The sequence below is a fragment of the Culicoides brevitarsis genome, chromosome 1 (assembly GCF_036172545.1).
Source record: "Culicoides brevitarsis isolate CSIRO-B50_1 chromosome 1, AGI_CSIRO_Cbre_v1, whole genome shotgun sequence".
NCBI classification, from domain to species: Eukaryota; Metazoa; Arthropoda; class Insecta; order Diptera; family Ceratopogonidae; genus Culicoides; species Culicoides brevitarsis.
Window position 1 is genome coordinate 33,196,401 of NC_087085.1, and position 15,235 is coordinate 33,211,635.

General features: G+C 36.8%; 3 protein-coding genes across 4 annotated transcripts; 2 read left to right on the forward strand and 1 right to left on the reverse strand.

The window, feature by feature from the left end:
• Positions 1 to 985: 985 nt before the first annotated feature.
• Positions 986 to 6,918, reverse strand: LOC134835095 (tyrosine-protein phosphatase 69D). The gene is made up of 10 exons (XM_063849956.1): positions 6,543 to 6,918; positions 6,203 to 6,320; positions 3,227 to 6,137; positions 2,993 to 3,170; positions 2,792 to 2,922; positions 2,579 to 2,731; positions 2,109 to 2,399; positions 1,729 to 2,048; positions 1,530 to 1,665; positions 986 to 1,468 (listed from the first exon to the last, which is right to left on the reverse strand). The coding sequence occupies exons 1-10, from the start codon at positions 6,634 to 6,636 to the stop codon at positions 1,370 to 1,372; spliced, it is 4,431 nt and encodes a 1,476-aa protein (XP_063706026.1). The 5' UTR covers positions 6,637 to 6,918; the 3' UTR covers positions 986 to 1,369.
• Positions 6,919 to 7,522: 604 nt separating this feature from the next.
• Positions 7,523 to 8,671, forward strand: LOC134826949 (small ribosomal subunit protein eS7). Its single transcript, XM_063839465.1, has 3 exons — positions 7,523 to 7,602; positions 7,872 to 8,369; positions 8,586 to 8,671. The coding sequence occupies exons 1-3, from the start codon at positions 7,600 to 7,602 to the stop codon at positions 8,661 to 8,663; spliced, it is 579 nt and encodes a 192-aa protein (XP_063695535.1). The 5' UTR covers positions 7,523 to 7,599; the 3' UTR covers positions 8,664 to 8,671.
• An 888-nt stretch (positions 8,672 to 9,559) lies between these two features.
• LOC134836058 (YLP motif-containing protein 1-like) lies at positions 9,560 to 13,709 on the forward strand. Of its 2 annotated transcripts, XM_063851207.1 has the most exons (7): positions 9,560 to 10,184; positions 10,239 to 12,379; positions 12,436 to 12,738; positions 12,798 to 12,851; positions 13,107 to 13,158; positions 13,252 to 13,358; positions 13,419 to 13,709. In XM_063851207.1, the coding sequence occupies exons 1-7, from the start codon at positions 9,629 to 9,631 to the stop codon at positions 13,587 to 13,589; spliced, it is 3,384 nt and encodes a 1,127-aa protein (XP_063707277.1). In that variant the 5' UTR covers positions 9,560 to 9,628; the 3' UTR covers positions 13,590 to 13,709. The 2 variants fall into 2 exon arrangements, 1 of the variants encoding a protein (XP_063707277.1); XR_010162242.1 differs by lacking the exon at positions 13,107 to 13,158 and having other exon boundaries at positions 13,419 to 13,555.
• Positions 13,710 to 15,235: the final 1,526 nt, after the last annotated feature.

Below are 15,235 nucleotides of genomic sequence, written 5' to 3' on the forward strand. Positions count from 1 at the left end.
CATATATTTTTAATATAATAATATGTATTTTTTGTTAAATTGGCGAATATTTCTACACAAGCTTTTACTAATATTTTTTTACACATTTTGTGTCGTTTTTTTGCGTCCTCTTAAATAATGTTATGTTCTGTCATTTTTGTTACGTAAAATATAATAATAATTAATTTTATTTATTTAATAATATGATGATGATGTGGAGACTAGACTAAAATAATAATGATGGCTCAAAGAATTTTTTTCATATTTTTTTTGAGACTCATAATAATAATTGTGAATATTTTAATTATATTTAATATGGGGGATAATATGATTGGGGACTATAAGCATACATGTTTAATATAAATATTTATGGGAAATAATTCTATGGATCACTGCAATGATAATATACATAATAATTATATGATATTGTAACATATATGGGGACATGGGGTGATAATTCATGAAATTCAATTTCAGAAAAAAAAAATTAAAATAAAAATGAGCATTTAATGAGTGATTTTTTAAGTTTGATTATTTTTAAGTTTTAATGAAAATTTAAATTTTTTCGTTTTTTTTTTAATTTAAGAGAGATTGATACCTATAAGATAAGTAGAAAGCTCTAAAAATATTGATTATAAACATAATAACAATATATATGTATTGGGGTTATTATTTAATAATTAATTAAAAAATAGCTTTTTTATTTTTTTATAATTTTCAGCTATTTATGAAATTTTTTTAAATGATACAAGACAGTTTTTAATAAATTTTATGCAAAAAAACTAAAGTACTTTTTAATTCTTTTCATAATTCGAATATGAGTAATGTTTAAAAGTTAATATTAAATTTCTTACAAAATAATAAAAATTTACAAATTATATTTTTGGTTTCATTTTCACGTATTTTTCGTTTTTTGATGATTTTTTTAAAGAGTTTGGGGTTTTTGTTCAGAAAAATATATAATTTTTTTCATCTATAGATTTTTTTCTGTCATTTATTTTTTTTTATTTTTAGGTGAGTTTGAGTTTTTCGATTTTAGTATGTTGACTGTTTGAGTTATTTATTTAGAGAACTGTTTGCACTTAAAATGGAATGAATTTGATTAGCGAAAGCACTTTCTTATACATTTTTCCGTGTTTTTATTAATATATATTTTTGTTAAAACGACACATAAATTTTTGATAAAATCATATTTTTACACTTTATGAGTATCTTTCAGGGATCTAATTGTCTAAAAATGCTACTAAATGAAAGAAAATTTAACTAAAATTTGCTGAGGGACGAAAAAAATTTAAAATAAAAATATTTTTTTGAGCAAATTTAACTGCGGGAACAAGAAATGGGAGACAGACATAGAGAGAATGAGAATTTTCTTTGTTCGTTTTGAAGCTTACGAGTCTGAAGCGAGTGCCGATGCGATTGAATCCAACGATGATTTATGAAGGTCAGCATAATTGACAATTGCGCGATGAAGGAATTCGTATTGTGCCTGAAAATTAATTAAAAATTTGAATTTGAACGAATTTAAGAGGGAAAAAATGAAGACTTACATAACTGTCAATCATCATATGACGCTGTGATCGTAATTTTCGTGTCGTTGAACAAATATCGACTTTCTTTTCCAACCTCAACTGCTGTATTAGAATACACATTGCCACAAATATTGAACTTTTGTCGGTACCCATACTAAAAAAAAAGATTAAAATTTAAAAATTTGCCTTTTTAGGATGAAAAAAGTACAAAACTTACTTGCAATGCACCAAAATGGGTCCCGGACCGACATATTCGCTGCGTGCCGCTTGACTATTGTGATGCTTTTGTGCTTGATTGACAATTTCGCAGATGCCACGTGTAACTTCGGGCACTTCGCCTTCGACTGTGGGCCAACCTTGATACTGGAATTGCGTCACTTGGATGGTATCTTCGGGATTTTTCACGCGAGACACGATAAATTCGCGTCGCGTGTAATAAGGACCACTCTCACTCTGCATATACTTGACTTTGATGGTATCGAAGACAGTTTCGTCGTCAGCCCAGTAACGAGGACACTTGTTAGGGGCATCGCCGATCTACAAAAAAATACAAAATTTAACATTTTTGACATGAAATTTTTGGAAAAAAATACGTACTTCTGAAATCATCACAATCGTATTGACATCTTGCTCGAGCACCATCCGCCAAAAATCACCGATTGTCGTGTCGAGCGGATCTTGCGTGATGATAAAGGACTCGGAATTGTCGTAGCCCTCGATGAAGGAGGCATTTATGTAAGTTGAATGGCCCACTCCCGGCACAGGTTGTAAAATTACGCGATTTCTGTCGAATGGGATCGCAGCTTGGTTACGATTTTTAGCGGTATTCTCCTCACCATTTGCTATGGCACACGTTTTCTTAATATCATCAAGATTTTGCTTGATTTTCTGTTAAAAAATGATAAAAAAATTAAAAATTTAAAAAAAAATTCAAATATTAAAAACAAAATTAAATTTAAATTTTTTAAAATTTAAAATTAAAAATTTAAAATTTTTAAAATTTAAAAAAATTTAATTTTAATTTTTAACAATTAAAATTTTTTCTTTTAAATTTTGACGAAATTTACCTCATATTCTATTTCTAATTTGCACTGGCCTTTACTGTTATTTCCCTCTTTTTTCAGATTTTCAATACTTGTGCTGAGACCTTTGTAATGAATTTCCGTATCGCCAAAGATGGAAATGTCCAACAAAGCTCTGTATAGGAAAATGTATTGTTTCTGCAAGAAAAAAAAATTTTTAGCAATAAATTTTAAAAAATCTTTAAATAAATATCTTACGAGTGATTGGACAAGGAAATTTCGTTGATGCCTCAAATCACAGATTGTATTAAAAACGGAAACTTGACCCTCTTCATTCAGTTGTTGCATCATCGAGTCCAAAGCTACGAGAGTTCCTGTTCTACCAACGCCTGAAATTAACAAAAATTCGTTAAAATTTGTAAAAAAATATTTTTAAAGTCAAAAAATGCAAAAACTCACCTGCGCTGCAATGAACTAAAATCGGACCTCGTTGAACGGAATACACAGAATTAATTTGTCGAATAAATTTGATGATTCCATATGGATGTTCGGGCGCCATAAAATCTTTCCAGTTGAGATAATGGTATTGCGTGATCGTACGGGACTGTTCATCATCCGAACTGTTGCGTTTTGAGACCTGAAATTACAAAAAATTAAAATTTTGAATTTTTCATGCAAAAATATCAAACTTACCTTCAACTCTCTGATCAAATAATCCGAAAAACGGTTCTCAGCATTGAAGTGCACATCAAAATCGCCGAATTGGGACGTGTCAAGTTGCTTTTCAGGCCAATATTTGGCACACTTTGTCTTGTTATACTCCTCCAAGTTCGTTAACATGACGATAATTTCCAAATTTTGTTCCCAAATCATGCGCCAAAAGTCATTGACAGTCGTTTCCATGGGCCCTTGAGCACAAATGAACTTTTTCCGTTCCTTATAGCCGATAACGAAATTGGCGTTGATGTAATCTGACCCAATTGTCGAATTGATCATCGATAATTTGACCCTTGTTTGATCGTACGACTTGATATCCGGATACCGATTCTTGTATAAATTCTCTTTCGCGTCAGTGTTCTTTGTTGTGCGATCATTGAAGCGATCTGGCAACATTTCAAACTCATGTTGGAAGCCGTAATCCGAGTCCTTATGCCGTGAGATGTAAGCTTCGGTGAGTTCAGCTTTCGGAATTGGCGGCATATCTGGCGGTTTAATGGGCGCCGAAGTGATGAGATGTCGATGTTGGTTTCCATTTGAACGTCCGTAGCACAAAGCACGAAGCGAATCACTCAAAGTATAGACCTCGTCGCCTTGCGCGGCGGTTTTGCTGTAATAACGATGCAAGCAACAAAGCGTTGTGAGGAGAACGAGCACGATAAGGATCAATCCACACAAGATCGTGACACTGATATTTAAGATGGCAGCGAGATCATCAGCATCCGAATCAGGAAATTCCGGGGCGCCTGCCTTCATTGTCTCGAAAAATTCTGAATATGCGCTGAAACTGCTTTGAGTTTGGGCGTTTTCGACAATAATTTCCACGAATCCGGTATAGTTGCTATGAAGATTGAGTTCGCCATCGTACACTGGGTTAATTGTCATCACGGAAGGATTCGATTGGGCAACAACTGCTTGGTTATCAGGCTCAGGAGATGCTTGACGCCTTCGACGACGTCTTGCCTGAGGAGGAATCGAAGCAGGAATTTCCGGTAAATCATCATCTAACAAAGATTCCGTTGTTGGAGCGGCAGTCGTTGTCGGTTTAACCCTTTTTGGGATCTTTCTCTGCAGATTTTGGTAACACGCGCGACATCCTTCCGACAATTTTTCATCATTTTTCGTGGATTCCATTTGTTTTCCGTCTCCCAAGAAGATTTCCGATTGAAAATCGTCTGTCGTGAGTATTTCAGCAATATAAGCACCTCCTTTTGTATTGTTCGCGGCATGAACTTCTTGATAACTTAAGACATCCAGATCATCGGGCATCGCTAAATGTTCACTCGGATCCCCAATACGCACCAAATAAATTCTGTAACAGCAAATTGGACCATTTCGCTCCGAAACTCTCGGCAGGAACAACTTAAAAATCCAATTTCCATTGTCTTCGCGTACTTTTCCCCACAAATATCTTCCCGCATTTTCCGGTACAGTTGGCGGCATTTCACAAGAAATCTGTGAAGCTTCTCCAATTCTTCGGTGACGCGTCATTCCGGCAACAGAAACGGTATAATTTGTGTTTGGCATTACCTGATCGAAGGTAATTTTTCGTTCGTTGGCTTTTGTTGTGCGTTGTTTGGGTCCCCAAGTCTCGTTTTTCATGCCACGTTCGACGCGATATGTGCTGACGCCGTTCAAGACAACGTGATAATTCACAATTACGCCATTTGGGTTGGTTGGCGGCTCCCATTCGACTTCGACACGATTGCGACGACTAATGTTCAAGTGTTGACAATTGATTTTGAGCCCGAGTGGGGGACTGGAGATGCCATCCATTGTTGTTCCATTCACTTCTGCCGACCAATTGCCGCATTGATGTGTCAGTTCACTGCAGGCACGCACCCTAAAACTGTATTCGGAAGCTGTGGCGAGATTATCGAACATGTAAGGGAGATTTCGTGTGTTTTGCGGATGAATTGCTTCTTCAACGACAGACTGATTTCCCGGATGATACGCCTTTACTTCGTAATACTGAATGTATTCGAGCAAGTCGAAGGAGGGAGGTGCCCATCCAATTGTCATCGTAGAATGAGTGCTGCCTTTCACTTCGATTTCGGGAACGAACGTTGGATCTGTATCCAAAGTCTTGGCATTCGTTTCGTAACAATTTTCGCCCAACGAGTTATGAGCACATAACTTCAACTTGTAATTCGATCCTTTTTCGAAGCGATCAAAGACATGCGATGTATTTCCGCCCTTTAGTTGTTCATGATAATAACGAAAACTTTCAGCGCCTTCCTTCAAATAACTCAAGGTATAGCGCTTAATGGGGTCATTTCCATCATTAATGGTCCAATTGAGGAAAATTTTGTCCTCGCCAACGGCTTTTACGTAATCGATCATCAACACGGGCTTATCCATGACCAAAATTGTCGAGCTAAAAGACTCGTATTCGACATCTTTGTCGATATGAGCTGGTTTCCCAATTGAACAGATGTACGTTCCATTGTGCTTCTTCGTGATATCATCAATTTTCAACGTGATATTCACGAGTTTCTCGTCAATTCGGTGGATTTCCGTGCGATTTTTGATGTAAGCCGTGAGTTTTTTGTAATCCGAGTCATCATCAACAGTTCTGTATGTTTCTTCCAGGTCCCACGAAAGTAATTTATCGAAATATTCTCCCGGATGGACCTTAAAAGTGCAAAATAATGTCGCTCGTTGGGTTATATTCTTCTTGATTCGGGCAGGACTGTGTTTCACAATCGTCGGCGGGATGATCGCTTGAAAGTTGTAAACGGTTACTGTGGAATTTGTCGTGTGATCGTAGCAGGAAAAGTTGCCCGTGTCATCCAAATCAATCTTGTTAATGTTCAAAATATGGCTTTGCAATCTTTGGTTCGAGCCGTTTTCGTCGACGGCGTGTGAGGCAGATGCTAAAGTGTACCTAAAAAATATTTTTTCAAAAAAAATTAGTCATTGGAATTTCCGATCAATTGTTTTTTGACTCACCTTTTGTCGTCCTTTGTGATGTTCAATCCATTTTTCTGCCAAGATGCGTGTCCCGTAACGTTGCAGGCGAGCGAAATATTCTGCCCGACATCTTCCGTGATGAGAATTTCCTCCGGAACTGCAACGAAAAACAAGAAAAAATTACAAATCACCTCCAAAAATTACCGCTGAATATCGATTTGTTTTGCTGCTCGTAGCGTAAAATTCTCTACGCGACTCGCTCGTAGCTCTGTAGCAAGCAGCGGATGTCAAATCCGCACCCAAAACAAACTTTGGGCTTTTTCGCAGCGTCGCGACGCACAGATCTGCGTTTTTCAGCGTGTTTCGCGTCAATTCTTACCTCGTTCGCCGGCAGCAACCAGCAAATTCGCGTAAAACAGACAAATTGCCAGGCAAATCGTCGTCGTAATAATTTGGTTCGCTGCGGAGACCATGGCTGGCGTTCGTGTGTGTGTGTGTATGTGTTTCTGTGTGTACTATATGGCCCGTCGTGTGTGCAATTTTTCTTTTGCTGTGTGCCTTCCTAACACTTTTTGTTTGGAAAAAGCGACTTTTTTCTATAAAATATCCGCGCTTCAGAGCCGCATTTCACTCGAATGCGTTGTCCAGTGGTTCAGATGTGAAATTACGCACACGCGGATCAGCGATTCACGATTTAACACCCAGAGATTTGTGATTTTTTGTGCTGCTTTTTGATTTCAACTTTTTTTCTCGTCGATGGTTCTTTGTGTGTGTGTGTGTGCGGAGGATTGTAACGGGGATTTTGAATGTCATTTGAAAAACGGGACTTTTGATAGTACGGGAAACGGGATTCAAGATAAGAGATTTTTTTAATGATAATTTTGAGAAATTTTGTTATTTTTTGTTGAATTTTCATGATTTATCTAAAAATATTTTAAATTTTTTTATTGAATTTTGCATATGATTTGATCAAATAATGAAATTTCATTTAAATTTTCTGAAAAAAAATTAATTTTTTGATAATCTAAAATTTTTTAAGACAAAATTAAGCAAAATTTTGTGAAAATTCTTCAAAAAATTTACTTTTGATGATCAAAAATAATAAATTTTTTATCTAAAGTCATTAAATATTAATTTTTAATGATTTTTTCGGTATAAAATTGTGATAATTTTGTTTCGAAAAATAAAAATTCACATAAAAAAGATGAAAAATTGAGCAAAATATCTTTAAAAATAGCTGAAAATTAAATTTTCATTGATAATTTAAAGAAAAAATAACGAATAATTGAAAAAAATTCAAATTTTTATCAAGTTAATTCAAAATTTATCACTTTCATTCGTCTCAGAAGCACTTTTGACGTTCAAAATGACGTCTTGTATGAAACGTGGTCGATTGTCAGTCCTTTTCTTTTTGATTCAGCCATACGAGCAGAACTATGGCAAGTGTTTTTTGCAATTTTAGCCATGAAAAGTAGCTGAAAACCCGTCAAAAATGTGTCCAATTGTCGAGTAAAATGTATTTCCATCGATATTTCATGAAGATTTTTCACCAAACAAGTGATTTGCACGAAAAAATGCGACAAAATAAGATGCGTTAAAATTGTGGTTAGCTGCATGTGAATGACAAGTGGACACAATTTTGAAGGATTTTCATGTAAATTCACGCAATTCATCGGATTAACGGATGTTTTTTTGTTTTTTCTTTTAGGTTTTGATTACGAAAGTAGTGAAATCCGGCGGCGCCGATCCCGATGCCTTTGAGCAATCCATCGGTCAAGCCTTGTTGGAACTCGAAATGAACTCCGACTTGAAGCCCCAATTGCGCGACTTGCACATTACGCGTGCCCGCGAAGTCGAATTTGGCAGCAAGAAGGCAATCGTCATCTACGTGCCCGTACCAAAACAAAAGGCTTTCCAGAAGATCCAGACACGCTTGGTGCGCGAATTGGAAAAGAAATTCTCCGGCAAGCACGTCGTTTTCGTTGGCGAACGCAAAATTTTGCCGAAACCACGTCGCGGACGTCCCGATCCCAACAAACAAAAGCGCCCACGCTCACGCACCTTGACGGCAGTCTACGATGCCATCTTGGAGGACTTGGTATTCCCCGCAGAAATTGTCGGAAAACGTATCCGCGTGAAGCTCGATGGTTCGCAATTGATTAAAGTACACTTGGACAAAAATCAACAAACCACGATTGAACACAAGGTAAATATTTGACGAAATTTCTGTATCGCACTTGTGTTACCGGTCAATGATTTCCTCTTAATTGGCCTGTGTCAAAAAGGGCGTACATTAAAATTTTCATCTGACTTTTCAATCGTCGGCTTGAGTCACTTGTGCCGACGATTTCAATACTTTTGAAGACAAAAATTTTAAAAATTCACACGAATTTTATCTAATTTCTAATATTTTTCCTTTCAGGTCGACACCTTCACCTCAGTCTACAAGAAATTGACAGGACGTGACGTCACCTTCGAGTTCCCTGAACCATATTTGTAAATGATTCGCGTTTTCCAGAATAAGAAAATATGAGAAAAATAAAATCATGCGCTCATAATTGAAAAAAATCTCATTTTTATCACATTCAGACTTCTTTATTTCAACTAAATTCTTCTATTTTGTCGTAAAAATTAACTAAATTCAACTTGTATAGTGCGAATACGAGTCATTTTTGATGCTGTAATAAGTCTTTGGTCCTTGGTAGGAAATTGTCGGCATCGGCGAAATGGATTTTTTGCCATTGTTGTTGTTGTAATTCGAAAATTGTTGACTTTTTGCCTCTTTTTGGTTCAATGGGAAGCAACACCAAAGTATAAAAGCCAAAAATGCCGTCATCGTTCCCAAAAATAAGATGTAATCCTCAATTGTCTACAAAAAAATAAACAAAAACAACATTTACAAGAGTTTTATGGAGGATGAAAAAAAATTACCGGAGATTCAGTCATGTTTAAATAGCCAAGCTCGTCAAAACTCATTTTTTGAACATATTTTCGACATAAAATTGGGTCCTTTAATGTTTAATTCCTTCTCAAATGTGTTAAAACTTGTATTTTTGACAAGAATTTACAAGTTTATGTCTTTAAAAGGTATTTTCGGAAAAATTTTCGGCTAATTTGAATACTGACGGATACTTTGTTGGATGGATTCTTCACTTGTTTTTAATGTTTTTTGATGATTTTTAGCCTTTTTGGGACATTTTTCGAATATTTTTGAGGTTTAAAGGATTTTTTGTTATGAAATATGTGAAAATTCGGATTGTTGTGAAAATTTCAGATGAAAACCGAGTGAAAAAGTTGAAACATCAACTTGTGGATATTGAAAAAAGTGTATGAGAAATTAAAATCCGGTGAAATTTTCACACTCATCCAAGTTGACACTGACAATTGAACAAAAAAATGACGGAAAATTGCTCTGTGGATTATTTAATATTCAAAAAATAAGATTTTACGAGAATTTTCGCGAAAATGTGGAATAATGGAATGCCTCCGATGAATGCTATGAATCCCCAAGCATGGGGACCATCGCAAGATCCGACTCTTTACATCCAGCAACAACAACAACAGATGACTCCAGAACAATATAAACAATGGGAGATCTATTATCAGCAGTACAGCGCTTGGTACGCTCAATACGGCGAACAATATGCCGCAACGATGGCTGCTCAAGGCGCCTTTCCGGGTACTCCAACAGCTCCATATCCGAATTATCAGCCTCCGCCGCCTCCTTTGCCGACAGAACCTGCGCCGCCGCCGCCTTCTGAGCCATCACCAAGCACTTCGAACACTTCGACGGGATATGTCGCTGCCAAAGCTGCTCCCGTTACATATCAGCAACCCTCGCAACCAAGACAGGATCAACCGGAAATGCCCTTACATCAACAACATCAATCACAGCAACCGTATCAGAGCCAAGTTTCGAGCAAATGGGGACACAAGCCACAAATTAAGACAAATCAGAGGATTCAGTACGGCGCGACTCGTACAATGGGACAACAAAATAATCAAAATAACAATCGAAGAGGTGAATTTTTTTAATTTTTTGTTTTTAAAATTACAATTTTTGATATTTTTTTAGACCAAACCCCGAATGGACAAACGAATATTCCCCCAAATCGACGAATTTATCACGTAAGTCAACCGCAGCAGCAACAAACTCCCCCAAAACCGAGCAATAACCAACAACCGCCTTCAAATAAAACCACTGACGAGCCTTCCGAAGAGGAAAAATTCTTCGACGATCAATTCACAAAGTGGGAAAAGGAGTTTGAGAGTTGGCGAAAGCAGAATATAAACCATCCCGATAAGAAAACGTATGCCGAATACGAAAGAAAGTTCCTCGAAACACGCGCAAAGCTCCTCGAACGACGCGAACAAATGCGCCGGAAGAAAAAACCGCCTGCGGTACAAGTGAAAACCGAGCCAGAAGACACGTATCAAAGGGAATCTCCGAAAACGTGGCAACCACAGCCCATAAATAGTGCAGAAATTAAACCGGAAGCGATTTTTCCCGTTGTCGCTAATAATGCGGGATCTATTCCAGGCTTTGGATTCGATGGCGAGGACGAAATTAAGCAAGAACCTGTCGATACGGAAGCGGTGCCATCGTCATCGAACAAAAAATCAGCAAAACCCTTGTTGGATTTGAGAGAAAATATCCAAAATGCTCCCGTTTCGAATGATTTACAGCAACAATTGGATACTTTGCTTGAAAATTCGCAAGTTTCGGCGTTGTTAACTCTTGTAAATCTCACAAATGAGAATTTAAACGCGATTCAGTTGAACGCCTTGAAGCCAATTATCGAAGCACTGAAACAATTAACAGGACGGGGTGATAAAGAAATTATAAAAGCGTTGGTTGAAGTCTCCATGAGGTTGAACAATAACTCAAATCAAGCAGAAGAAGTGCCACAAGAACCGGAAATGCAGGAAAATGAGCCGTTAGTTCATGTCGCAGCAGCGGGAATTAAAGTCATGCCTCCTGTCGAATCATTCCAGCAAATGCAACCTCCGCCATCGATGAATCAATCATGGCAGGAATTCGATCCGAGTTGGAATCAACAACAATCTTGGCAACAAAATCAATTTTTCAACATGCCTCCTCCTTCGACAAGAGCTCCGAATGATAATCCGTCGTTAAATAACGTTCAAGAACGACTTTTGGGACTTTCACAACCAAATTCGCAGCATCAACAATTTAACCAAGCTCCTCCGCCGCCGCCTGCTGAAACTCCCATGAACGATAACAACATGTTTGCACGTCGCAACAACTTCCGCGACGAGTTTGAAGCGAATTTTGTCGATTACGGACATCAAGGAAATCGAAATTTTGGTCGTGAAAACTTTTCGGACTACCCTCAGAACAGAAATCAACCACGAAATATGAACAATGGAAGAAATAACAACAATAGAAATCAAAATCGTCGAAGTTTTATGCCTGAAGAGTCCTTAGATTACGGCGAAAGTAATCCAACGTATCCAGGAAAGTGGATTTTAATCAGTGAACGACCCCCGTTGATTCGTCGCACGAAGCGTGGCAAACGTAAGAACCGAAAAGGGCAAATAATTGAGTCGAAAAAGTGGCCTGGCAACAAAAACAATCCTCAAGAATCGACTTCTGAAGCGGAAAAACCTCCTGAAAGCTCGTCAAATGGCACAAAAGACTCGGAAAATGAGGAAAACGTTCCCTTGTTATGTGATAAAAAGCCCGTTGAACCGTCTCCGATACCCGAATCGGAATTTCTTGTCGTGCCAAAGTACGGACCATATCCAAAAACGACGACATTACGCATGCACAAGAACACAATCTCGCTCGATGAGATCCTGCTCGAACCTGGAAGACTCACAAGGCCCCCGAAAATTGTCATAATCTTTCGCGGGCCTCCAGGAAGCGGAAAATCTGTGTTAGCTAAGTTGATAAAAGACCAAGAAGCGGTAATTGGAGGAAATTCACCGCGAATTTTGAGTATCGACGATTATTACACGGTTGAAGAAGAAAAGGAGGAAGTCGATCCGATCACGGGAAAGAAAACGATGAAAATTGAAAGTCGTTATGAGTACGTGGCAGACAAAGAAGACGATTATATGCAATATTTGGTAAGGAGTTTGAAGAAAACTCTCACCGATGGACTCTTTGACTTTGTTCTCGTGGATGCGTGGAACGACAAATTGCATCACTACTTTGAATTGCATGATTTGGCAACGAAGCACGGATATGTCGTAAGTGTAATTAGCACTTTTTAAGCGATTTTTATTAATTTTGACCCATTTTTCAGGCATATACCATTGAATTGCTGTACGCGTTCGACGTTTGTCTGGACCATAATGTGCATAATCGCTCGCCAGCTGATATCAAAAATATGATTGTCAATTGGAAATCACTGCCGCCGAAGCATATTTTGCTGGATGCCACGAATTTGATTCAATTTAGCATGAATGAAGCCATCGAAGAAGCCCAAGCTGCGAATCAAAGTGAACAGGAACCAACAAAAAATAATGAAGAGACAGGAAATGGAAATGCTGAAGCAAAAAAAGACTCGAATGAAGACCCGATCGATACTCCAATGGATTCTATTGAAGTAAATTTTACAAGAAAAAATTAAATTTTATCAAAAATTGTCTAAAAATCCAATTTTAGGTCGATTTAGCTGCTGAACAGGAAACAGAAGACTTGAGCGATGAAGTCGAAGAGGTGAGATAAGAAGGAATTTGATATTTTTTGTTGTTTTTTCTCGTATTTTTTGCTGTAAAATTCTCTCTTCGAGATTTTGCTTGTTAATTTTTTAAAATAATAGTGTAGAATGTAAATATAAATACAAAATAGTGCACGAAATTCGCTTCCCAAAGTTAGAATTTCTAACGAATTACGTGATTTCCAATCAAATCGTGTACAAAAAAAATATTTTTCATAAACGAAAATCACGCATTGCTCAAATTCCACTTCTAGACTGGATTTTTTAAAAGTAAATGGGAGGATGATGCGACAGAAAATAAACTAGGTTAGTATTTTCAAGCTATTACTATCGATTACTTCATATTTTTCCATGAAATTTCGAAAAAATCAATAATTTTTGATATTTTTTACTTTGCAGCACGACTCGATGGCGTCAGCAAACCCCTTCGACACCCGACAATAGAAGATTATTTGCAGATGGATGGCTGGGAACCTCCAAAGTCATCAAGTAACGGCAAAAAAAGAGTATGAAATTTTATTTTTTTTAATTTTAAGAATTTTTTCATCAAATTTCGTATTTTTTAGGTAAGATGGGCAGATATAGTTGCCAAAAATGAACAGCAAAAGATGAAACAACTTGGATTTGTGGTTGGTCACACGGATTGGAGTAAGATGATGGATCCCACAGAAGGCAGTAGTGCATTGTGCGACATTAAATATATCGAAAAGGCGCCCAAATTCCGGAAATTGGAGTAGATTTTAGAGGATTTGTTATGAACGTTCGAACAGTTATTTGAAAATTTTAACGAAAATATAGATTTTAGATATTTATGGTTAATTATTGCTTTAAAAATGTTTTGATGAGAGTGATGTACGAGCCAGCAGTTCGTAAAATCTGGAAAAAAAAATTAAAAATTATGCGTTTTTATGAAAAATAAAATTTTTACATTGCCAAAAGTGGATAATGAAGCTTTGAAAAATGGCACATTTACATCCATTGATATTTGAGCACGTTGAATGCTGAGTCGCAAGACATCTCGTCGTGCGCCATCTAATTTGTGCCATGAGATCATGTAGAAATCTGTTGCTAATTGACCACTCTGGAGAAGAATTTTACTTAAAATTATTCAAAAAAAATTTCAAAAATTTTTTTTTTTCTTACCGACGCTGACATTAACTCTCCTCCGTAGCAATAAACGAACGCTTGAGCCAAAACCGTCAAAATATAAGTCATGTAAACGGGCTTTTGAGACCAATCTGCGATTAATAAATTGACGCTCGCCATGCAAACAACGATCGACGACGTCAGTAAATGCTCCATTACGATTTCAATCGCAAAATGTCTCAATTGGGCGCATAAATCGATACAAGCGCAATATTTTTCGACAATTTTAATGATTTTTTGTTCAATTTTTTCATTTTCTGCCTTACTTAGTGCCTCCAAATCTGGAGTTTTATTCTCTATCTCGTCCCGCAACTCACCTATTTTGAAAGAAATGCTCTGAAATTCACTTGCAGTGTGAAAAAAGAGTCCCATCATCAAACAATCGATGCCTGCAATTCCAAAACCAGTCAAAATATTCCCGTACGTTTGAAGCAAAAGAGTTATTTCGTAAAATCCTCTCTTTTTCCACTGCCAAGGCCATTCAGATTTGAAAAGTAACTCAATTTCCGGGGAATTTCCTTCGAAAAATTGATTCAAATATCGAAAAATGGGTAAAATTGTGAAAAAAATTCCGGTTGAGTTTGAGAAAAGCGATAAAATGAAGCAAATTCTAAAAGATCGTTTCGCCAAACGTCGCGAGAAACAAATTTCCGATAGAGTCAAGTAATTTTCATAATGATTCCTCAACGTTTGTAGTACCTGAGAGAATTCTTTTCTCTTCCAAACCATCACGAGCATCTTAAATGAGATGCCCATGCGAGTAATTGCTGGCCCAAGACTCGCCAACATTTCTTCCAACTCTCCCAAATGCAAATAGCAGAACACAAATTCCGGAATTGTGGTGACAAAATTAAAAATCGAATTAAAAATGCCGTAAAAAATGTAAAAATTTGTTGATTCGACTTCCAGAGGCCAAACTCCGATAGCAATAAGCTGCAATTTTTGTAGCGGTAGAAATTTTATCGATTCAGATTCAAAGAAATTTTTAACTTTTTGAACAAATTTCGTCATTTTGAAGTGAAAATTTTAACTTTTGAATTTCAATTGATGGAAATTTTGTAAAAACATTTCTTTTTATACGAAAAATTTGTCGATCATGACGACTAAGAACTAAAAAAATCAAATCACAATTCATGAGAAGTTGAATTACGAGCTAAATTTATTCATATCGCATTGAAAAAAAGGTGAAAAAGAACTTAAAATACGCGAATTACTTTGATTGGGCTTGAATTTGTGC